The 26211-nt window shown below is 46.4% G+C and overlaps 1 protein-coding gene across 3 annotated transcripts in view; it reads right to left on the reverse strand.

Annotated features, from left to right (window-relative positions):
* Positions 1 to 26211, reverse strand: part of LOC311235959 (RILP-like protein 1) — a 54195-nt gene that overhangs the window by 15193 nt on the left and 12791 nt on the right. For 2 of the 3 annotated variants that reach the window (XM_084323502.1, XM_084323501.1), the window contains exons 2-4: positions 10632 to 10782; positions 7200 to 7318; positions 5757 to 6026 (exon numbers count right to left, since the gene is read on the reverse strand). In XM_084323502.1, the coding sequence (XP_084179628.1) occupies positions 5757 to 6026; positions 7200 to 7318; positions 10632 to 10782 (540 nt within the window). The remainder of the gene's footprint in view (positions 1 to 5756; positions 6027 to 7199; positions 7319 to 10631; positions 10783 to 26211) is intronic. The other variant, XM_084323503.1, reaches the window with a different exon arrangement.

A 26211-nucleotide genomic window follows, 5' to 3' on the forward strand; every position in this document is an offset into this window, starting at 1 on the left:
CAAGGACAACCGACCGAGGACGAATTGAAGATCCCAACTCGGAGCCAAAGAGCGTTTTACCGGCTTAACGCGTCGGGCGCCAAGCAGGAAACGCTTCACAAGAGGGTGGCTGAACAAAACATCACCCTCAAATCCCTCCCTTACACCACTCTTGGAACATACGCCATCTGCCCGCGTAAGCGCAACAGTGGAGGGAGCATGCGCATTCCGGATGGTATCAACCACAGAAGGGTCCATCCTCTCCAGACTTACCCTCTCACCAGCCAAACCATCAGATGCCTGGCTATGTCCGGACATAATCCCCACCCGTCAGGATGAGGACCGCTCCGCGACAGTACACCTGTACCCACATTCACCCTGCCGGGGATGTGGGAAGCCCTCAGGCCGCGCAGATGGAGGACGCCCATAGCCAGCCGCCCGCCGCCCGGTGCAGACGGGGGGAGCGTACTCCTTCCTGTCTGTCGATATACGACACTGACGTCGTATTGTCCGTCCTGATCAACACCGTTTGAGGACCAGAAGGACCGCTTTCAATACCAACACATTGAACGTAGCGCAGACCGGGCAGCATGGTTTGCCAGCTGCCCCCTACTGCGTTGGCCCGACGCGTCTCCAGCGAGGGAGGCGTCGGTGAAAAACGTGACGTGAGACAGCGCCGTAACCGTCCTAGGACGGAACCTCCCGAGCGTGTCGACAACACGCTCTGAGAGGGATGCCCATAGCACTCCAACCGTTGACTGGGAAGAGGAGTACTCTACTTCCAGTCTACAGCAAACCCCAGGCTGGTAGGGACCTGCCTGGTACGAGACCCGACGATCCACCTTGACCGCGAAGGACCAGAACGTCGTCAGGGCAGAATACACTTCGTAACCCCTGACGACGCAGAGGCCCCAGTGTGGCCTCCACGCACTTGGTGAAGATGCGGGCAGCCAGAGAAAACCGAACGGCAGGGTGCTCCAGTAGCACACCATGTTACCGCGCTGCGTCGCGGGGCTCCGTGCTGCGTCACGGATCTGGTTGACTCCGAGTTCGATTCCCGGACTCGCCGTCATTTGCCGAATGTCTCCCCCTGCTCTCTCTCCCGTTTCACCCTACAACTGTCGGTCATGCTTGACCAGAAAAGCGATAAACGCTAAAAAATAAAGTTTAAAAAAAAAAAAAAAAACGAACGGCAGCCTCCGGTACTCATACGCTAACCCTGCAAAGGAAGCGTAGGTAAGCCCTAGGATGGAAGATCGGAGATGCGAATACGCATCCTACAGGTCTATGGAAGAGAACCAGATCCCCACCTGACAGTGTTCAACAGGTAGGAGACTATCCAAAAAATGCTGAACCTTCCCATGGGACAGGTCCAGCATGGGTCTGACACCCCCCCTCCCGATTTCTCAGGCACCAGAGAACACCGGGAGGAGAACGCCACGACGATGGCTTGCTTCGTCCACAGAGATTGGATCTCGTTGACCAGAGCTGTCACTGCTGGTGACCCTGACAATAGGGTCTGTACCAAACCCGAAAACGGGTGGGGTTGTGTAAACACAAGTCCCCGCCTCAGCGTTCTCTCCATCCACCTCGACATATGGTACTGCCGTAGTCATATGTGATGACACTCCCAACGCACCCGCCGCCATGTGGCGCAGGTCCGCCAGGAACTGTAGATAGTCGGCCCGGTCCCACCCGCTGTGCGTAGCCAACCCTGGACCCTTGCGAGCAGAGCGTTCCGTGGAGTCGGGTCGGAACCTGACACTACCCACGAGGCAATCGCACCCAAGGGGGGACCCCGACAGAAAGGGCCGGTTTGATACGGGGGAAGCTGACATCAATCTAGGTGACAAAAGCCCCCCCACTGAACACCCCTCCAGAACATGCTGAGGAGTTGTTCTGCAGCCGGACATGCAAGGCGTGAGGACCCCATGGGTTCCTACACACCGTAGCCCTGCAGTGATATTACTACCACCCAAATCACGCGCGCCTGCGAGACCACTGCCAATCTTTCAGGAGTGGGAGGCACCAACATGATACCTGGCCTGGCGAAGGCGAGGCCGGGGAAGCCCGCACTGTGTGTCTCAAAAGGTTTCGAGCCCCCCTGCTGACAACACTTATAGTTGACAGACGTAACACCAGGCTCAACCAACACAGCTTATGGTGTGGGAGCCGGTTGACAGCACAACATTCTCACGGACAGACCCAGGCTCAGCCATCAACTGGGTGTCAGCCCCTGTCCCCATGAGAAGCGAAAAGTGGGGCCGCCCGCGCTTCAACGAAGGCACGCGGCCTGCAGCCAAAGGAAACAATCAGAGCCCCCTTTTTCAGCTGGCGTTGGGGGAGGGAGTGATTGGAGAGCGGGCTGCTCGCGGCAGGACGGCGACGGCTTGTTTTTCAAGCCGAGCCCATCCAACATGGCCGATCCCTCGGCCGCCAGGCTGTCGGCCTTGTGGACACCTGTCGATTCAACGCCCAGGATACCTCTGGCGGGGGAAAACATGGCCGCCTGTCGAGGGCCTCGTCATCGCCGCTGACGAGGCCGTGCTCTCTCTTCTTCTGGCTGTGCGGTGTGAGGCGGTGTGGGGCCTAGGACAATACCGCCCGCGCTCCAGCAGACCAAAATCCTCTGCGGAGAGAGGGGAACCCTGAGCGGTTATAGCTTGCGGCTAGGTCAAAGCTAATAACGTCAACAACCTTGCGCGATGTGTCGACGTCGGCTGGCCCTCAAGGCCCCGCCACCAGACACCATTTTTTTGATAGAAAAAACAGCAATTCGAACACAGTTACTAATCGCTGCCAATTCCATACCGTGGCGGTACAGGCTTTAGCAGCCCACCAGCCACTCGCCAGGCCGACCCACCTCATGGCGTCGGCCGGGCGGGGCACTGTTTCAACATGTCAAAAGCAAAGGACTGATGTTAACACGGAGCACCAGTGGTGGTTGCAAACAGCAACCTCCACTGTGGTGTGCACCATGAAAGGGTTAATGAATAAAAGAACTAACACCATGAAAATACTGTAGAATGAGCAAGCCCATGTACACAACATTAAGGGGAGGCGGACCAGAGAGAACCAGTCCCGCATTCGTTCATAATATTCACAACAGCACACCAGCCCCAGACCTTAGCCCATTTACCCATGAAGGTAAACAAAGCCCCCCCCGCACTACTCCCCCAATAGACACCGATTGACCGTCAGCATGAATGGTTGAGAGGAGAGAAAACTGTATCATAGACAGACATTCAGCCCACTATAGCATAGCGTTCAACGCTACTATGGACAGAAAACTGAGTCAGCTGAGCCACAAAACGGGCCGCCGCTAAGTCCCATCCTGCAGTAGTATAGCTCTACTGCCACCCGCCGAGCCTCAAGCATCGGCTTCCGGGTGGGAACACCGTTCAAACCCCGCCGGGGCACAGGATTAACGCTACCTGGCTAGGCTACCTAGCCACGGCACACCCTGTTGTCAACCCATTTACCTGTAAAAAGGGTAAAATAGGACTCAGCAAAACCCCCACAATAGCTACCGACTGACCTTCATTGATGAACCGGGCAAGAGGAGGGAAAAGCGGCAACATCCCACGGCGGAGACATTAGAACAGTGTAGCAGTAGTGTTAGCATTTAGCATTTAGCGTTAGCATTAGTTGTTTAGCAGCACGCTTCCAGGATCGCTCGGAACCCGTCCACTGCAGTGAAACGTTCACCAAACCATCCCGCCCCTGGCGCCGACACACAACATGGTTGTGTAACAAAACAAACCAGCATTACTAACACTAGCATCAATGCCTGATGACACAGGGCTCACCTGTGTGCGAGCCGGCTCGATAGCCAACCTCGCACGCTGTTCCTCGATCTGCTGCCACAAGACGAGGAAACATCAGAATAGGCCCGACGTGTCGCTGAAACATGCCCCGAAGATTCCAGGGGTAAGCAAACCTCCGGTAAGCATTCAACATTACGCAATTTCTCGAATCTTTTCATAGCACTAGTTACATAGGGCGACTTGCGACCGCTATGATGCAAACGAAATAGAGGAAGAGTGAGTGGTGACCACGCCTAGTACTTTATAGTACGCCTCTATAGGGGCGGGGCCTGGCAGGTGGTGGGTGTATTTGTTTTTTGTTGATGGTGTACAGTAGGTACATGAGATGAGGTATATCTCGGTATGGCTTAAGAGCGGGACGCGATGGCCAAGTACGATAATATAACATCGGGCAGGCGTTACAGGTGCATCAGAGACAGAACCAATAGACTCTGATATGCACTAACAATACCACCCCTCTCCCCCTCCTCCCACACTGTGCAATATATAACCATTCACTGCAATTTTCTCCCAACTTCAAATGCAATATTCTACCCTTCAAGTGCAATATTCACAAGTGCAATTATCTACCCACTACTGTCTGACACGGTGATTGTTGTATATTCTGTATATTGTATAGTATTGTGACATTGTTTCTTTTTTATTACTTGTGTGTATAGTATCATATTGTATAGTATTGTGATATGACACTGTACAATTCCACACTACATTTCTGTATATTTTGACTGTATATTTTATATTAGAATGTATATACATAACATAGGAAATGTATATCCGGGACCGTATTTGAGTCTTATTTTTATTCTTATTCGTGACTTTTGTTTTTGCCTACCTAAATGTTTACTGTTTACTGTGAGCGATCTGTAGTGCAAAATTTCCCTCGGGATGAATAAAGTATTCCTATTCTATTCTATATTATGCTTATTTTCTATTACCAGCACCTTAAATTCGAGTCCGCAATGGAAAAAATAAGCTGTAAGCTTTATTGTGTTTTTATCCTTTTGATAATGGTGAGCTTTTCTTTTTTTTTGTATATTTTTTTTGTATATTTTTTTAAACAAACATATAAACAAACATGACAACACACGATAAGATATACAAGCATTATTAACAGTGCACATCCAATGAAATCACCATTTAGTTAAATGTCTTATACAGGATATACCCCTAATACCTGCTATCTAATACCCTACACACATATGCTCTAGCTCGTACCCCCCCCTCCCGGACCCCCCATTGGATAATCCATCCATTATCCCTCGCTCCTAACCAGACACTACCATTATATGCTAGCTTTTATTCTCTCCACCACTTCTAACCACATTGTCATTTTGGATTCATTGAGACCCAAAATTCTTGCTGTAGATATTTCTTGATAAATCACATCGAGATATGTAATAATCCAGACCTTTCGGCAATTTTTTTCCGGTTGGAACCATCGTGATGCTATCAGCTTTTTAGCCACTGTGATACCCGATAAAACCAATCTCTTTAGCTGTGGATGTACTGCACACTCAAAAACATCATTCAGCAGTAATACAGAGGCGTGTACAGGTATATTCAGAGTTAAGAGATTTGATAATTGCTGGGTCACCTCTTTCCAGAATATCTTAACTGGTGGGCAGTCCCAGTACATGTGCATAAATGTTCCCTCGTCCCCATTTGTGCATAAGGAGCATTTGGAGTCTTGTTTAAGACCCATTCTGTTCAGTCTATAATGGTGAGCTTTATATGTATACTTGTATATATGTTTTCATTATCAATAAAGATCTCTATCTATCCATCTCTCTATCTATCTAATCTCGTTGTACGCAAGTATAATGACAATAAAGTCTATTCTATTCTATTCTAAAAGGTTGACTTCATCGAATGCAACATCTAAATTTCACAATCGTGGTTCGCGAGCTGACAGAACAGATTACGGTGTGAAAATGAGGACTGTTCGCTCACAGTCGTCTTCGCCGACACCGACACGACAGATTTAGAGTGAGAGAACTCCTCCTGCTCCGCGATCTCTCTCTCTAACTCCCAGGCGCGGCGCTCCCCCACCAGCCTGGCTGCCTCGAGCCGCAGGGCCCCCAGCTCCTGCTGCCGCACCTGGGCGGCCGCCTCCAGCTCGGCCTTCTGCTGGATGGAAGCCTTGCCCTGGGCCTCCAGCACGCCGATCCGGTGACGAAGGTCCTGGTTGATCTTCATCAGTCGATGCTGCTGCATCTGGAGCTGTGAGAGAAAAGATTATTTTCAATGGCTGAAACTTCTTCTTCTTCTTCTTTTTTTTTTTTTTATTATTAAAAGGTGCTGTAAGTGGTATTTTCTTGTTAAGATATGAGTTAAATAGCTCTACATTCGAACAACCATCACTGATGTAGTGTTTGGTCAGTAACAAGAGTCTCCCAGTCCCTCCGCTCTGCAGTAAACACAAAATAAATGTTCTGGTATCCCTTCCCACTTTATCCAATCAGTAGAGAGAACCCTAGATATTGTTACTTATTTCAAGAAATCTTGCCAAGCCAAATGTGCTTACTGCCCTCGTAGATTATTTTACTTGTTCCAAGGATACATTTGCTTAAAACTAGTTTTTATTTCTTATTTTTGTCAGACCATTTTGCAGTGTGGAGTTCTCTCTCCTGATTGGATAAAGTGGGGAACGGGATGCGTGTAGCTTTTCTCCAACGCGTCCGTGTTTCCGGGTTCCCGCTTTGCGCTCTGATTGGCCAGGTCATGTGACATGTGCGCCAATCATGGGACAGCAAGTTCTGCGCCTATTTCCGGGTTGAACAGCCTGCAAACTACCTAACGCCTAGTTTATCACTGGTTAAGCTTAGGCGACTCTTTCGAAGTTGGTTAAGGTTAGAGTTTGGAATCAGGGCAGGCGTTCTATCGCCCTGCTCTAAGACAAACTCTAACCTTAACCAACTTCGAAAGAGCGCCTAAGCTTAACCAGTGTAGAAACTTGCGGTCCCACGATTGGGCGTACATGTCACATGACCTGGCCAATCAGAGACGCGGAAACACAAACGCGTTGGAGAAAGGCTACAGGCGAACGGGATACCAGAAAATCTATTTTATGTTTACTGCAGAGCGGAGGGACTGGGAGACCCATGTTACTGACCAAACACTCTATATCAGTGATGGCTGTCAGAGTGTAGAGCTATTATTTTAACATGTAGACCACTTATTTGACCACTTACTGCACCTTTAACCAGGCATCGATGTCTTAGTGACAGAGACACACGGCGACTTCCACAGTGCGTATTAACATGACACACGTGGCACAAGGACCTCACATGGAAAGAGTGAGACGTACGATAGACAGATGCCTCTCAGTCTCATTTTGGTTAGTATGACAAATTGCATTAAAGTCTTGAGAGGCCAGTTTGTTCCTCTGCTCACCGCCTCTACGTCCTCGTTCCTCAGCGTCAGCTCGTGGTCTTTAGCCCGGAGCTCATCCCTCTGTTTGTCCACTATGTTCTTCAGCCTCTCCATCACCTGCTGCTCCTTCTTTGACACACCTGCAGGTTTATAACACACACACACACACACACACACACACACACACACACACACACACACACACACACACACACACACACACACACACACACACACACACACACACACACACACACACACACACACACACACACACACACACACACACACACACACACACACACACACACACACACACACACACACACACACACACACACACACACACACACACACACACACACACACACACACACACACACACACACACACACACACACACACACACACATTCCTAAACTTGTATGTGCACTGACAAAGATAGAGAAAATACATTGGAAATATAATGTAATGCATCCAACCAGGTCATAGGGAATACAATGAATGGGCAACGCAATTCATTTACATACTGAACAATAGGAGTCACCAGCCTTGGGATTATCATTTTTAATGTAATGTGTTTGTGTGTGTGTGTGTCTGTGTGGACCCGAGTAAAATTAGCTGACTGCTATGACATCATATTTATATTCATGATGTATATTTATATGCATGATGTTAGGTGGTTAATGTGCATCAGAGCAGACAAAGTAATGACGATATAGCGTAGAATACCCACTAAAGTGGATTTAATTGTGTCTACATTCTTTCTGTTTCTATCCTGAGAGTAAACATAGCAGTAGCCATCATTTCTGTCTCTCACAAGGGCTATATTTTGTGTGGTTCAAAAATAGCTTCCTTTGCATGCCTCCTGCCCCCCCCCCCCCCTTCCCCCTTCCTTGTTGATGTCACCATGTGAGCGTGCAGCAGCATATAGTCACATGCAAGTACACAAGGAAGTAAAGGAACACAGGTAGAACCTGCAGGAAGTAGATGTGGATAATCAATGCATTACAGATCTATAACGTGCAAGGTCAACATGCAAATGACATGTTATTTCAATGCATACAGCACTGTGGTGGATAGACACCCCCAGATCATATCTTTCTCCTCATATTAGGTGCACATTCTTACTCCAGGTTGGCACAACAGGCTTAGCCCTCTACTGTTGCTGTGAAATTCCAGAATATGAGTCAGCAACAACATCCACAGCATTCACAAGACTGGACACAGCGAGCGCACTGGTCATCACTATAGTCATACCATATATACCAACAATTGATTGGTATCAATAGGAATAAGGCTGTAATTACTATGGTGTGATTACATGATACTATTAGATTACATAACATCTTTTTTATGTTACTTGTCCTTTCGGACAAGTTATGTTTTTGTAGATTTGTATTGGGTTTTTACTACCGGGCAGTCCGGTAGAGAGAGAGAGAGAGGAGGAATGGGAGACAGAGCAGGGGAAGACATTCGGCAAAGAACGCCGGGTCCGGGAATCGAACCCGGGTCGGCCGTGTTGCGACGCAACGCATTACGTGGTTCGCCACTCGGGCGCCCCGATTACATACTATTTTAATATTGTGCTAAATACTAAACCTAGTTCTTAACCCTTTCACTACCACACTACAGAAGGTTACCCTTTCACTACCACACTACAGATGGTTAACCTTTCACTACCACACTACAGATGGTTAACCTTTCACTACCACACTACAGATGGTTAACCCTTTCACTACCACACTACAGATGGTTAACCTTTCACTACCACACTACAGATGGTTAACCATCTGTAGTGTAATAGTGAAAGGGTTAGCCTTCTGTAGTGTGGTAGTGAAAGGGTTAACTTTCTGTAGTGTGGTTGTGAAAGGGTTAGGATTAGAGATTAAGTGTGTGTGTGTCTGGTTAGTGGTTACATATAATTCAGTAACACGGTCATAAGTAGAAAGTAGGTTTCTAAGGCACGTCTGAGAGATAGCCAAGACCTCTTCTAACTAGAGGATTTCAGACCAGTCTTAGATCAATCTTAAACTAAGTTTATGCAACTGACCTCTGGTCTTACTTTATGAATTACATAAAAATAAGAAATAATCCCCACCTCACAAATGTAGTATTTGAATCCTTCCGTGTCTGTGCAATTGCCTAACAATGTATCAGTGTTTACACCATTGTGGTTTATTTGTGCCAGTCTGTGCTGAGCCTGTTGAACACCTACCCTCCTGGTGAACACCTGCCCTCCTGGTGAACACCTACCCTCCTGGTGAACACCTCCCCTCCTGGTGAACACCTACCCTCCTGGTGAACACCTACCCTCCTGGTGAACACCTCCCCTCCTGGTGAACACCTCCCCTCCTGGTGAACACCTGCCCTCCTGGTGAACACCTACCCTCCTGGTGAACACCTCCCCTCCTGGTGAACACCTACCCTCCTGGTGAACACCTACCCTCCTGGTGAACACCTCCCCTCCTGGTGAACACCTACCCTCCTGGTGAACACCTCCCCTCCTGGTGAACACCTCCCCTCCTGGTGAACACCTACCCTCCTGGTGAACACCTCCCCTCCTGGTGAACACCTACCCTCCTGGTGAACACCTACCCTCCTGGTGAACACCTGCCCTCCTGGTGAACACCTACCCTCCTGTTGAACACCTGCCCTCCTGGTGAACACCTACCCTCCTGGTGAACACCTCCCCTCCTGGTGAACACCTACCCTCCTGGTGAACACCTACCCTCCTGGTGAACACCTACCCTCCTGGTGAGCTCTTCCCCTCCTGGTGAACACCTCCCCTCCTGGTGAACACCTACCCTCCTGGTGAGCTCTTCCCCTCCTGGTGAACACCTAACCTCCTGGTGAACACCTACCCTCCTGGTGAACACCTACCCTCCTGGTGAACACCTCCCCTCCTGGTGAACACCTAACCTCCTGGTGAACACCTACCCTCCTGGTGAACACCTCCCCTCCTGGTGAACACCTACCCTCCTGGTGAACACCTACCCTCCTGGTGAACACCTCCCCTCCTGGTGAACACCTACCCTCCTGGTGAACACCTCCCCTCCTGGTGAACACCTACCCTCCTGGTGAACACCTACCCTCCTGGTGAACACCTGCCCTCCTGGTGAACACCTACCCTCCTGGTGAACACCTGCCCTCCTGGTGAACACCTGCCCTCCTGGTGAACACCTGCCCTCCTGGTGAACACCTAACCTCCTGGTGAACACCTACCCTCCTGGTGAACACCTACCCTCCTGGTGAGCTCCTACCCTCCTGGTGAACACCTACCCTCCTGGTGAACACCTCCCCTCCTGGTGAACACCTAACCTCCTGGTGAACACCTACCCTCCTGGTGAACACCTCCCCTCCTGGTGAACACCTACCCTCCTGGTGAACACCTACCCTCCTGGTGAACACCTACCCTCCTGGTGAACACCTCCCCTCCTGGTGAACACCTACCCTCCTGTTTCCGCAGCTCCTCCTCTGTGATGGGCGAGTCCTTGAGAGAGAGGCTGATCAGGAGCCTCTTATTCTCCATCTGAAGCTGGGTAATCTGGGAGAGCAGGTCCTGGGCCTCTCCCCTCCACACATCCTCCACCAGTTCCAGCTCCTGAGATAAGATCAAATAAGATAAGATAAGATATTCCTTTATTGGTCGCCTTGGGGAAATGTAGCAGCAATATTATACATTATTATACATGACTATTCTATGCAAGTAGGCTATGTCTAAGCTATTTTACAATATTATACATGAACTGCTTGTTTGTTTTTTAATCTGTTTATTACTTGTTTTTTATTATTATTTATTTTCAATTTATGTTCGAAATAAATAAACTCATTCATTCAAGATATTGTGTGAGCAAAAGTATATATATATTTTTTTATAAATGTTTTTCTTTTCTTTTCTTTTCATACATAAAACAGAACAGAACATAACAGTACAATAATAATAATAATAATAATAATAATAATAATAATAATAATAATAATAATAATAATAATAATAATAATAATAATAACAATGACAACAGTGACGACAACAATAATAACAGTAACATGAATCATAATGACCTTGACAAGAGACAGACAAACAAGAAAAAGTAAAATAATAAAAATAAAAATTAAAATAAATGTGGCTCAGGCACTAGCAACCATGTTTGTGTATCCTTGAGGTGGCTCTTGAGGATTCGGATCCCTGCCAGTGTTAGGATAGATGTACTAAAATAGACTAAGTGTGCGACGTGTGTGTGTATGTGTACTATATGTGTGTTTTACCTATGTGCTTGTGCGTACCCTATGTGTGCGTTTTATGTGTGTGTTTAGTAAGTCTTGTGCATTTTATGTGTGCATGCTTCATATGTGTGAGTGCATATGTTCTGTGTGTGTGTATGTGCGTGTGTTGTGTGTGTGTGTATGTGGGCATGAACACGTTTGCACCTTTACAATTGTCATGATACCCTCAACAACGATACCAGCATTAACAAAACAACACAAGGCAACATTGGTCCACAAGGAGGCTATGGGTAATGGGGAAACCCACCAAGTACAGTGGCAGACAGTGCAGGCCCGATATGAGACAGATATGGGTCCCATATTTCATAGACAGTGTCCAGTTTAGAGTGCAGCATGCACGTTATGTATTTACAGGGAATGCATTCCATTATAATATTGTGCCATGACCTCTTTGATGGGACCTCGTCCTTGATCCAGAACAACAGAATGTTTTTCCTAGCAGCAAATGTCAACAAATTGAACAGTCTCCTATGTTTGAAATTGGCAATATGAATATCTGGGAGGCCTAGTAAGAGGCAGAGGGGATCCAGTTCGATGGGGGTCTGGAATATATCAGATAGTTCCTCTACGATGTTGAACCAATAGCTCTGGAGCTTTACACAGGACCAAAAGCAGTGGACGTGGTTTCCAATCTCTATCTTGCATTTAAAGCAGAGTGGGGATGCATTGGGATCCATTTTACTCTTAAGGGCAGGGGTAATATGAATGCAGTGTAAGATTCTAATTTGGATAGACTTGGTGCGGTTGCAAACAGAGATTTTTTTTGCGTAGGTCCATGCATCCTGCCAGTCCTCGTCTGTTATGGTTTGTAACCGACCCCAATCGCACAACACAAGACAGGTATGAGAGTAAGCCAAGAACTGGGCATTTATTGAAGAACAAAGAAAAACGGCACTGTCCCTTTAAGGGAGAAACAAATTACTGGATAACAAGAAGGGAAAGGTACAGTGCCTTTAAGAGGCGAGCTGGCTAAGGGGAAGGCTAAGGGAAGGCTAACGGAACAGGGCCGGGGCAAGGGACAAGGCAGGAAACAGGGAGGACTAGGAGGACAGGACAGGGAGGACTAGGAGGACTAGAGAGGGGAGACAGGGACAGAGGCCCGCGGAGGCGGGCTGGGGACAGGGAGGACTAGGAGGACTTGAGTGGGGAAACAGGGACAGAGGCCCGCGGAGGCGGGCTGGGGAGAGGGAGGACTGGAAGGACTAGACAGGGAGGACTAGGAGGACTAGAGAAAAACAGGGTAAGGCCTTGGAACAGGGCGAGGGCTGGAGCTGCATACTGGGACAGAGAAAACAGACAACGCCTGGGATAAGCATTAATGAATGTTGCTGCTCTGCAGCTTCTCCCGGGATGGTTAGTCTGGGGAAGCAGGTGGGTACATCAGAGCCGCTCTGCAGACTTCTCTCGGCAGATCTCCGAGGTGGGTAAACGGGACCGAGAGGGAGAGAGGGAGTGGGTTAGCTCAGAGTACAATGGGGAACAGAGCAGGTGACAGGAGAGGTGACTTGTCACAGAGTAATCCAAGTGACAGAATCTTCGGTGTATATACACACTGTGAGTAACGTCCCAAACACAATCCACGTGATAGAATCTTCGGTGCAAATAAACACTGTGAGCGAAGTCCCAAAATACAAATCCAAGTGAATAATATCTTCGGTGTGTATACACACAGTGAGCGATGTTAAGGCCAAAGATTATCCCAATGAACTATCCAAAAAGCTGACGCTGGGTGAGTGACAGTCTGACAAAAAGCAGGATATCTTCAGTGTCATTAAACACACGAAAAACGAATAGGATCAAAGACAGTCATAAAAACTCACCCAGGCGCTGTGCGTAAAGAGAGTTGGATCAAAACGGGGCGAGCGCGTCGCCACGGGGAAACGGGTTGTCCAAGCGGAGGTCTGAGTGGTGCGCGACTGCTTGGAGTACGCGCCGGTACGAAGGGCGCATCTGGCGCGGAGGTCTGAGTGGTGCGCGACTGCTTGGAGTGCGTGCCGGTACGGAGGGCGCATCTGGCGCGGAGGTCTGAGTGGTGCGCGACTGCTTGGAGTGCGCGCCGGTACGGAGGGCGCATCTGGCGCGGAGGTCTGAGGGGTGCGCGTCTGCTTGGAGTACGCGCCGGTAAGGAGGACGCATCTGGAGTGCGTCTGAATGCGCGTCAGGAGTGAAGAGCGCGTCTGCGCGGAAGAGCGCGCCGGCTCGGAGAGACGCATCCTCCCGTAGAGTATTAGGAAGCGATGCGCGTCTGGAGTGAAGAGCGCGTCTGCTGCGCGGAGGTCTGGATGCGCGTCTGGGCATCTGCTGCGCGGAGGTCTGGATGCGCGTCAGGACGTCTGCTGCGCGGAGGTCTGAAGTGGATCACTGGGATACCTCCCGTGGAAGTTTAGAGAGCGCAGTCCAGTGTCTCCCTCAGGCAACGGCGACAGGAGGCGAAGGCTGGAGCGCATCTCACGCCGGAGATGAAAACAGCATAAACAGACAGAGGACCTCCCGAAGGAGTCCTGGTGATAGAGAATATGATACGGAATGATACGGCACGACCCGACAAGGGACAGAGGGGAAGAGCCAGGTACTTAAAGCCCACAGGGGTGCTAATTAGAATACACATCAGGTGCGGGAGGTAATTGATAATCGAACTAAAAGTGTGTGTTCGGCACCAGACCAATCAAACACATAATGACAGGTAGTCCAAGGGTGTGGTTGCTGAAGAGCAAACGAACGCGAGGGTGGGGGCTAGTGAGGTGAGGAGAATGCAATTGATTAACAGTAGGCTTAAAGGAAACAGAGCGAGTAGGTGAGCAACAGGCTTAAAGGAACAGAGCGAGTAGGTGAGCAGTGGACAAAACCTCACATCGTCCGTGATCTCTATGTCCAAGTCTTTTTCCCAGGACTGTTTAGTGACAAGGGAAGATAAAGATGAATTAAGGTTTAGAGTACAATAGAAGATAGATATTTGTTTTTTAGGAATCTGCAAGGAGAGGGCTTTCTCCACCTGCGAGGTGAAACTGTTAATTAACAGTGAGGTGTCCTTGGTGATAAACTGCCTAATTTGTAAGTATTTAAAAAATTCCGTTTTCAATAGGCCATACCGCTGCTGCAGCTGTAGATCAGTTATGCCCTGCGTATGCCAGGTCTTGAAGCCGCCACCAATTTGGTCTGGCTTAAAGTCAGGATTGCCTACGATCGGGGTAAGAGGAGAGGTCAGTTTAGCTCGGCCCTCCACCTTACGGACAGTCTTCCAGGCCTTGACGGAGCATAGTGTGATGGGGTTAGAGCATATTTTCCTAACAGACTTAAAGTCTTTGATAAATAGTAGGTTCAACAGGGGGGACTTAGATTGCAAGGATTCAATGTCTAGCCAGATTGATAGTGGGTCTGATCTGAACCAGCCGACAAGTACTCTAACTAAGGTGTGCTGCTAGTTACTTGGTAATGTCTAATATTAGGTAGGTCTAGACCCCCATCTTCACCATCCATCTGTAATTTGGCCATTTTCAGACGCGGTTTCTTCCCATTCCAAATGAATGAGCTTAGCCAGCCTTCTAGCACCTTGATAATCTTGTTTGTCAGCAGCACTGGAATCATTTGGAGAGGGTATAATAGTCTGGGGAGTACGTTCATTTTGACGAGGGCTATCCTACCCAGCCAGGAGATTGGTAAAGGGGCCCATCTAACTAAGTCTGCCCTTATGGTGTCTAAGAGGGGGGGAAAGTTGGCCTTAAACAATGTATCATAGGTGGGTGTCACAAATACTGCTAAGTAAACAAAGCAGGAGGGCGACCAGCGAAATGGGAAGAGCTCGGGCAGAATCGGGATGGATTTAAGTGTCCCAAGTGGCATTGCTTCGGATTTGGAAAAGTTAATTTTGTACCCCGAGAAGGTTCCAAATGTGTAAATCATGCGGGTTAGACATGGAATGAAAGAGTCAGGTTTAGATATAAAGATCAGTACGTCGTCCGCGTAAAGAGTGATTTTGTGCTCCCTCTCACCCACCATAATACCTGAGACCGCGGCTGACTGCCTAATGGCCTGAGCAAGTGGTTCTATGGCCATGTCAAATAGTAAAGGGCTAAGAGGGTCCCCCTGGGGATTCCCCCGTTGTAGAGGAAAGTTGTTAGACCTAAGCCCGTTAGTCAGAACCGCCGTCATCCGTGAGTTGTAAAGAACCTTGACCCAGTCAATAAAAGTGTTTCCTCTGCCAAATTCAGCGAGGGTTAGAAACAAGAGACAGAACCACCGCGGGGGGGTCTATCTCACGAGTCATTTGGATGATATTAAGGAACCGTCTCATGTTGTTGGTAGAGTTCCTACCCTTAATAAAACCAGTCTGATCTTCGTTTATAATGAAAGGGAGCACTTTTTCTAGGCGCATGGAAAGGATCTTGGAGAGCAATTTTTGGTCCGAATTAAGTAGGGCTATAGGCCTATAGGAGGCGCACTTTTCAGGGCATTTACCCTTTTTAAGGAGAAGGCTAATATTAGCCTCCCGTAGGGACTGGGGTAATATCCCAACCTCAGAGGAATGATTAAGCATTGCCAGCAGGGGATCCAAGAGAATATGACCGAATTCCTTATAGAATTCGCATCCGAAACTGTCCGGGCCCGGAGCCTTACCAGATGGCATACCCTTAACACTTTGCATGCCATGCCCGAGATTTCTCGGGTTTACCCCCCGCGGGTTGAATGCCCACTCACGAGAATTCTCGTATTTTTTATTTTTTTAAGCGATCTGAAATCATATTTCATCAACCGTGTCTACCGTTGGCAATTCAGCTACCTCAGGCGCTCAGATGTGAAAAAAGCGCCCCCTATCGTCTCCCAGGTGGTAATTCACCCTTTTGGATTGAACTCAAAATACCTGCACTCCACATTTTACTTCTCACTCACGCAGCCGGCATCTACCAGCTTCATGCTGGACTCTCGGAGCCGCGGGGGAATGTGTTTTACTGTATACACGGTGAATCAATAAAAAGATAGATTTTTTCGAATGCCGATCAGGAATTGGAATAATCCATTTGGATACCATCTGATCTCAGGTAAGGAATCTATGTTACAAGTCTAAGGATAATCAGACTAGTTTTCACGGATATATAAGCTTTTATGTGATTATGTGATATCGCTGTTTGACTGTGCGCGCCGTCAGGAAATAGGAGAATCGATTTTCAGCGCGCGCCACGAGCGTGCATGCATACACATATACTATCGATAATCTAGCGTTTATTTGAAAACGATTCATAAATAGGCCGTACAATGACAACGTTCTAGAATATTCCAGTAAAAGGCGATTATCATGGAAACCTCTTTTTTCTCTGTGAAAACTAGGGATTTTCTAAATGCTATGAAACGGAAATTAACCGATAAAAAAACAATCTGCTTCGACAATGTTGACTGGAAATAGGTCATTGATAATGCGACGGGCAGATTAGACACATAGCCATAATTTAAAACATAGATTAGGCAATATTAACGTTAACATTGGAGAGGATGTGGGCATTCAAGGGGGTAAAAAGGAAAACACGGCTGGCTCTCAAAGTGTTAAGGGCGCACAGAGCTTCTTCCTTCGTAATTGGGGCGTTAAGGAGCAAGTTCTGATCTTTCGATACCTTAGGGAGGTGCAAGTCAGCGAAAAAAGCTTGCATGTCAGAGAGAGCACCATCGGGTTGTTCAGTCCTATAGAGTTGGGCATAGAAAGAGGCAAACTCTTTATTAATAGTTTTGGTGTCAAAGGACCTTACCTCGTTTGAGTCCGAGATTGAGGCTATTACTTGGGTGTCAGCCCTCTTTTTTGCCAAGTTAGCTAGGCACCTGCCAGGCTTGTCACCGTGTTCGTACATTCTCTGTATTCGGCGTCCTGGATCAGAAGAGTGTTTAACGCAGTTCTGGTGGCCGTAAGCTCTATAAGCACAGCCGGGGCTGGGTTTGAAACATGTTGATTCTCAAGGTCGGCTAGTTTGGATTCAAGAAGTTTGCATTGTTCATTTTTCTTGCGTTTCTTGGATGATACGTAAGACATAATCAGTCCGCGAGAAAAGACCTTGGATGTTTCCCAGAGCAGAGACGGGTTATCCGTAGAATGTGAGTTAATTGAGTAGAACATTTTAAATTCCGATTCGAAATAGGAGACAAACCTATCATCCTTGAGGAGGTATGGGTTAAGACGCCAACGTCTCGACAGCGCCCTCTCTTCTGACAAGGAGTAGACCAGATATATAGGGGCATGATCCGATAAAACAATACTTCCGATTGTGCAGGATGATACTAGAAAGAGCTTAGAGGAAGGGATGAAGAAATAGTCTATTCTACTGTTGCTCTTATGTGGGCCGCTAAAAAAGGTGAACTTCAGTTCGGATGGGCAAAGGGTTCTCCAGACATCTGAGAATCCGATGTCTGTACATAGGGAGGAGAGCATCTTTGCTTGCCTAGAGGGGGGAACCAAACTGGGTGGGAGTTTGTCAAGAGACGGTATAAGAGACAGTTAAAGTCTCCGCCCACAAAAGCATTCTCAGAGGCCAGGCCATTAAATTCAGTAAATACTTTGGATAGAAATTCGGGGGAGTAGCCTGGGGGACAGTATACATTCATAAATGTCATTTCTTTACTCTTAAGAACCCCTTTGATAATCACATAGCGACCATGGCTATCTAAAGAGGAAGTTATGAGTCTAAAGGGGAGATTTTTATTGATCAGTATGGCCACTCCCCTACTAAATGTAGAATAGTTTGTGGCGAAGACCTGTCCCACCCAACTCTTTTGGAGTTTAGCGGTGTCGTTGGGTCCCATATGGGTTTCTTGTAGTAAAGCAATAGAAACATTCTCCTTTTTTTTTTTTTTTTTTTTTTAATATTTTATTTTGATTTTCCATTATTCAAAACATACACAAATGACAATACTGAGACAATTACAGGACAGTAATAACAGCAACAATAACAACAACTACATGTGGGTGCCTATATACGCCATGGTAAATGTGTAAGATAAAGTGATAAAGGTCCCTACATATGTAAAAAAACACATCAGGAAAACAGAAACAAACAACAACTAAAAAAAATTACAATATTTTCAGAGACATTGAGAGATACATTTTCATTTTCATTTCAAACCTTTATTTATACTCGTGAAAGCACTGAGGTTTCCCTCATTTACAGTGATGACGAGTTAACAAAGGACACAAATATCATAACAGTTAATAATTACAATGAATTACAATTACTACAATGATGGATTAAAAACAATTACATGATTCAGTACATAGGTCAAGTGCAATGCCTTTAAACTCCATGAATGACGGGAATGTTCCGAGCTTTAGAGTCTTTTGCAGGGTATTCCATGTGTATGGAGCATCGTAGGAGAAGGCAGATTTTCCAAGCTCAGACCGAACTCGAGGCACCCTGAGCACAAGCCGATCATTCGAACGAGTTTGGTAGGTGACAGCACTCCAGACCAACAAAGATGTAATATAAGGTGGAAGGTTGCCAATAATTGCTTTGTAGATAAAAAGATACCCATGATAACTACGTCGCATACAGGATGTCCTCAACACATCTTTAACACATCTTTACCAGAATGGAGCTACTAGAGAGATCAATGAGGTCATTCAGTCAAGTCGGGTGGGAGACCTCCAAGATAGTCCAGAAAAGGCTGCCAAATTTTATTGAACTGATCAACCCTGTTCCTTAGTGAATAAGTCACCTTTTCTAGAGGGATACAGCTCTTCACCCCTGAAAGCCACATCCCAAATGGCAAAGGGAGATCTGACTTCCATTTTGTTGCAATAAATTTTTTGGCAATAACCAGGAGGAGTTCTGTAAGCTTGATGGAATGACTGCGTGTAAGGTTTGAGTTTGTAAAGTTACCAAGGAGGCATAATTCGGGATCAGTCGGAAATGTTATATTATGAATTTGTGATATGGCCTCACAGACCCGCTCCCAGAAACTTTGCAGTTTGATGCAATGCCAAGTGGAGTGAAGGAACGTGCCCTCCTCCTGGCCACACCTAAAACAGAGGGACGAGATACTAGAGTTGAACCCATGTAATTTGGAGGGGGTAAAATAGACCTGATGCAGGAAATTGAATTGAATCAGTCTATATCTTGAATTTAGTGTGCATGTGACCCCATCTTTACATAGGTCCTCCCAGAGGCCTGGATCAATTTCTGTGTCTAAATCTCTCTCCCATCTAGTCCTGGACCTATCAGGTTCAGTGGTCGGCAGAGAGGGTAGTAAGGTGTTATAGACTTGAGAGATGGTTCTCACCATCCTTTGGTCATTATGAAAAAGACTTTCAATGGGAGATTTTTCTGGTAGTTTCCATTTACCTTGAGTGTTAACCCTCACAAAATCTCTCAGTTGCAGGTATTTAAAGAAATCTCTTCCAGGAAGTTGATATTTCTCTTTCATTTGCTGGAAGGACATAAAAACATCATTTTCATAACAATGTTCCAGTCGAGTGATACCTTGTAAAGGCCAGGACTCAAAGTCTCTATTCTGGTATAAGATAGGTATAAGCCTATTTCCCCATAGGGGGGTTTTAGGTGATAGAGGGCTATTGTGTCCGAATTTTTTTTGTAATTTTAACCAGGTTTGGACTGAATGGATCATGAAGGGGTTCTGGGTGATGGTCTTAATTGATTTCACGTCCCATTTGTACAAGGTATCAGACGGGGCGGTCTCGTTGATGTCTAGACATTCTCTCCTTCTTTAAAAAGGTCAGAATCGCCTTCCTTTTCGCTAGTTTCTGAAGACCTCGAACATTCCAGGAGCAGAGCTTAAAGCTCTCAGAGTTAGCCGTAGCCATAGAATATTAGGGGGTGTGTAGACAGGGCAGACCTAAAAAGGCCTGTGGGCACACCAAATTCACCTATTTTAACCACTAAGCATATGTACCTAGAGCCATACATAAAACAAATATTTTCAGTAGCAGACATGTGTCCTGAGCCATACATAAAACATACATAAAAAACATATAAAGGTGCGGGACCGGTGGGCCTTTCCCCAACAACACAGGGACTCACCATAGGGCCTAAAACCCTCAAACCTACCATAAGTAGATTACTCTCTCAGTGGCTGCTTGCCACACTCCCAAACATAAACAAAAAAAAACAAAAACAAAAAGCCTCAAAACGTAGAGTAAATGGAAAAGTTCACATTAAACCTTATAAAAACATGGCTAGGTTTAAACAAGAAGCCTAGAACAGGAACCATAGCAAGAGAAAAAGGGGGGGTAAATAACCTGTGCACTGCCTGATAAACGTGTGCAGTACGTCCACCAGGCCGGAAGGGGGCGATACTCTGCTGACAGGTCCGTTGTTTCCTATGGTTCACACAGAGTAGCTTGCTGCCTTGTCATAGCGCAATTAGGCCGCCGTGTCAGGAGAGGGCGCTGTGCAAAAGTTCGTCTGACATTTTAGCGACCTAGCAGGTCAACAGCAGATGATGACGCCTCTGGCCGCAAATGCAACCATTTGCCATGTGTGTGGCTAGCAGAACGTAGCTGGAAGAACGTGGCTGATGGATCCATGAGACCCCAGTCCGAAAAAATATGTACACACACACAAGAGAAAAAAAAAGTGCATCACGGAGGCATTAAGCCAAGTCGTGACGAGGCGTAAGTGACACGCATAGAAGTCCTAGGTCATTTAAACAAAGCTAGCACTTAGCTCCCCGGCATATAGTGGATGTAAAAAAAATGAAAAAAAATAAATAAAGTGGCATTATGTAATAGTTATACAAAACAGACCAGGCCAACCCCCCCTTAACACATTGGCTGCCAGCCATTGTACTCATCAAAGTACCCAGTCTGCCACCATTGAAAGCCTATGGAGTGGCTCACCTTCTTTGCAGGGCTATAACTTTTTTAATTCTATTGACATTACTATGGCCCATTCAACATCGATTATCTATCGTTCAGGATGTGGGAACGTTATACTTTTTCATTCATACATTCATACAAAAATACCGTCTAGAATATAAGTATGTTTTTATCGTTTTCTGCAGTAATTCCTAGAACGTGAGTTATAGGCCTAAACGCATATATAGATGATCGATTGCCGTTTCTTCCCTAGACACGCTATATTAAAAAATTCAAATGTACATGATCGGTATAGTTATGCTTCATCATGCGTGAAGAAGACACCAAATGTATTAACCATACAGACCTAGATCATGAGGCTATTGAAACTGTTTTTGTAGAAATTCTATTTGAAAGGGCAAAATCTGTTCTAGTCGGCACAATTTACAGACCGCCAGACCAAAATGGCTTTTATGATGTGTTGGATGCGTGCTTAGCTGGAGTTGAGGATGCAGAAATTATTCTTATTGGGGATTGGAACACGGATATGTAACAAAAAGATGCACCCGTCTTCAAATCCTACAATAGGTTTTGTGATCTGCATGGCCTCAGCCAGCTAATCACACAACCCACACGTGTGTGTGAGTCAACTCAGACTACCATTGACCTCATCCTGACCTCTGACAAGTCCAAGATCGCCAATAAAGGGGTTATAGCATGCGGGTTAAGTGATCATTATATGATATTCTGTACCCGCAAAAAGCTAAAACAAGAGGCTGGCTGTCACAAAACAGTCACATCTAGAGACCTCAAAACCTACTCTAGCGAGGCCTTTAACCTTGAACTGGAGGGTCTGGACTGGTCAGATGAGCTCAATGGTACACTGGTTGAAGAAACCTGGCTTGGCTTCAAAACCAAATTTTCAACGATACTAAACAACATGGCCCCCCTAAGAACCACCAGGGTAAAAAATCGCGCAGAGCCGTGGATGCACGCTGAAATACTGACCGCTATGAAAACCAGAGACAAAAAAATGCTCTGAGTTTCGTAAAAGTCAGTCAAAGCTTACCATAAGCACGAGCAGTGAACTCCAAGCCCACGTGACTGAACTCAAACTGGAAAGAAACAGACTAAGAAATGATGTAAACTCCATGATCAAAACAGCAAAAAAAAAATTCATCAATGACAAAACCGAGGAAAACAAAAACAAACCATGTGAGCTTTGGAAATTACTCAATAACCAACTAGGCTGCAGTAAAAAACTTAAAACCAGATTCTCAAACATAAACATAAAGACGGACAACACGCTCATCACAGAAAAGCTGGATGTAGCCAATTACTTAAATAGTTTCTTCACAAACATAGCCACAACACTGGTAAACAAACTACCCTCCCACTCAGGGCATTATGGGGTAGAACACATAGTAGCATACTACAAGAACCTAGGGGTCCACAAAGACGACTTCAAACTGGAAATGGTAACAACAGATGAGGTACTCAAAAAACTGAGCGCCCTCCAACCTAACAAGGCCACTGGCCATGACAACATCCCCTTCAAATTCCTCAGAGACTCAGCAGCCGCCATCACCCCAGTCATCACACACATAATAAACCTCTCCATAAAACAGGGACACGTCCCCAAGGACTTCAAAATTGCGAGAGTGACCCCTCTGCACAAAAAAGGCAGTAAATTAGACCCAGGCAACTACCGCCCTGTTTCTATCCTTACCTCCATCTCGAAAAGTCATGGAAAAAATTGTATACGAACAGGTCGAAAAATACCTCGCGGAAAAAAATCTAATCTACGAATTCCAATCTGGCTTCAGAACATCCCACTCCACTGACACATGCCTTCTCTATTTAAACGACCACATCAAACAAGAGGTGGACGCGGGCAAATACTGCGGCATGGTCATGCTGGACCTACAAAAGGCCTTCGACACTGTCAATCACACCATTCTGATTGACAAGCTAAAAGCAATTGGTTTTGATAGTCTATCAGTGAGCTGGATGCAATCCTACCTGGAGGGGAGAGAGCAGATGGTGGAGGTAAACGGTACCCTATCCCCCCCCCTCACAGTAAGCTGTGGTGTTCCACAAGGAAGCATACTAGGTCCGCTACTGTTCCTAATTTATGCAAATGACATGTCGTCAGCTTGTGACTGCAACTTGTTCCTGTTTGCTGACGACTCAGCCCTGCTGGTCTCTGACAAGAACAAGTTACAGGTTGAAAAAACCCTCAGCTCAGAACTAGGCAAAATCTGCATATGGCTCGCTGATAACAAACTATCATTACACATGGGCAAAACAGAGTCCATTCTCTTCGGTTCAAATAACAAACTCAGCAAGACCGACGGCTTCTCAGTTACAGTGGGTGACAATATTGTCACAAGGAAAGAAGATATTACCTACCTGGGTTCCATCCTAGAGGCAAATCTTTCCTGTGACAAAATGGCATCCAATGTAATAAAAAAAGTCACCCAACGAACTCGATTCTTGTACCGGATCTCCTCACTGGTAAACAAGAATACCCTGAAGACTCTGGCAGGAGCACTCATTCAAGGGTACTACGACTATGCTTGTACCTCATGGTACCAAAGCACCTCAAAGGCGCTAAAAACAAAATTACAAACATCTCAAAACAAACTGGTCAGACTACTGCTTGACCTTACTCCTAGAACCCACCTCACCCCTGCCCACTTTGACAACCTAGGATGGCTTAGAGTAGACGACAGAGTACAGCAACTTGCAATGGGCCTGGTCTACAAGATACACTACCAAGGTACCCATGTACATGTCAAAATACTTCCCAAAGGTCAGTGAATACCACGATCACAACACCAGAGGGAGCTCCACAAATCATGTTAAACCCAGATTCGGCTCAAACAAGGGACTAAACACGTTTCGCAATTATGCCACATCAATGTGGAACGCCCTACCCAAAGCTGTAAAGGAATGTGAATCACTACCCACTTTCAAAAACACTCTAAAAAAACACCTAAGGGAGACTGCAATTCGAAACTGGCCCCTGTAAATGTCCGAACACAACCCCCTCCAATGTACAGTAAATTACCAAGTATGGTCTTGTCAATATTCCAATGTACAGTTTTGTTTGTACAGTTGTACAGTGTACCCCACCCACCCCACTCCTACCCAACCTCCCCCCCCCCCACCCACCCAACCACCTCCAATGTACAGTCCCCCCCCCCCCACCTACCCAATCAAATGTACTGTTTCTACGTCAAATGTATATACTTTTTTTCTGGACTCTTTTTGTATCACAAACAGTACTGTATTTGCAAATCTGGTATGTCATAAATGTATAGATGTAGCAGTACTGTCTATCTGTATGTCATGTATGTCATATATGTTACGATGAATTGAAAATGGGGGACCCTGATGTAAACAAGACGAAAGTCTTTCTCTGGTCTGCATCCCCTTAACAATTGTATGTTTTGAGCTGTACTGTACCCATTCTGCAATCTGTTAATAAAGTTTTCAATCAATCAATCAATCAAAGGAAAGGGGGGGGGGTCATTTATAATTCCTTGATCGTCACTAACTGCTTTATGTAGAATGGGTTGATTTATTGATCAAATGGTTTGTAAATAAAGAAATGTACAATTGGGCTGAAAATAACGTTAGTGTCCTCTTACCGTGCGTCATAGAGACTGGTGGTGAAAGATCCCAAGTATAGGACGTCGATCGCCTAGGTCCATTTCCGGTTTGTATGTCGCAATAAACGCCGAAATCATATCGATTATTACGTTTAGAAAGCGATCCATTATGTACATTGTGTCTGTCGGGAGCCTTGCAATGATATCTGACGGCCGGATGAATTTAATCGACGCACAGCCCCCATATCCTGTTTGCCAGTGTAACTTGCCCGACCATCCACCAGGCGGCGGTATTGAGCCGTCGTTGCCTTCACCTTTAGGGTCCAGCTGGAGCGTCGCGGGTGTATATATGAATTATGAATGCCATGGCGAAAAAATGAAATATTGATCTCAATAACGCTGTACAGCGAGGTCTGGCGGTCAAAGCATGGCGGGCAATAACGCTTTAAAGCGTTTCCGGCGGTGGATGTGTTAAGTCAGACGCAGAGAAAAATAAAGCATCCAGGCGACACTTAACGTCACACAGTCAACCATATTTATAAGAACGAAGAAATATATCGGCGCGTTTAGCCATAGCGAGGTGCTAACGGCCCAAAATCAAGCTACTACCGCGTTTGGTACTGGTGAGGCCGGTGTTGGGGCCCCTCCACGCCGGGTCTTCAAGAAGTCCACGGCGTCCTCAGGCGATGAAAGATGTTTTCTCGCCCCATCCTCGGTTGTGATTACAAGTCTTGCAGGGAATTGAAGAGACGGCTTGAGTCCTAGCTTGTAGAGGGGGGCCATGACGTCTTTGTAGCGGGAATGCTGCTCCACGACTCCGGGACTCAACATTAGTTAGCTTAGCCTTTAGCTTGTCATTGTTCTCTTCTAGCGCCGTACACCTAGCCTCTAGCTCGTCCACCCTGCCAGTCCAAGTATTCAAGCCGTCTTCCACGGAGGTCAGACGCTCGGCATGGTCATTAACCGACGTCCAGAGGGTGTTGAGTTTGGTTTTGAGCGAGGCAGCGGACGCTCTGATTTCGTTGGTTAAGGACTGCCTTAGATTGATTGATTGATTGAAAAGTTTATTAACAGATTGCAGAATGGGTACAGTACAGCTCAATACATACAATTGTTAATGATTGCCTAAGGCTAAATTCATGATATACCATCCGTTGCCAGCTCTATTTAACATGGAGAAGTTCCCCTTCTTTGCAGGGCTATAACTTTTTAAATTCTATTGCTAGATTGCCATTATTAGGGCCCATTCAAGGTCCTATATGTATTGTTCATGGTGTAGCAACGTTAAACTTTTTCATTCACATATTCATACTAAAATATGATCTAAAGTATAAGTATGTTT

The sequence above is a fragment of the Notolepis coatsorum genome (genome assembly GCF_963971535.1).
Source record: "Notolepis coatsorum genome assembly, chromosome: 10".
NCBI classification, from domain to species: Eukaryota; Metazoa; Chordata; class Actinopteri; order Aulopiformes; family Paralepididae; genus Notolepis; species Notolepis coatsorum.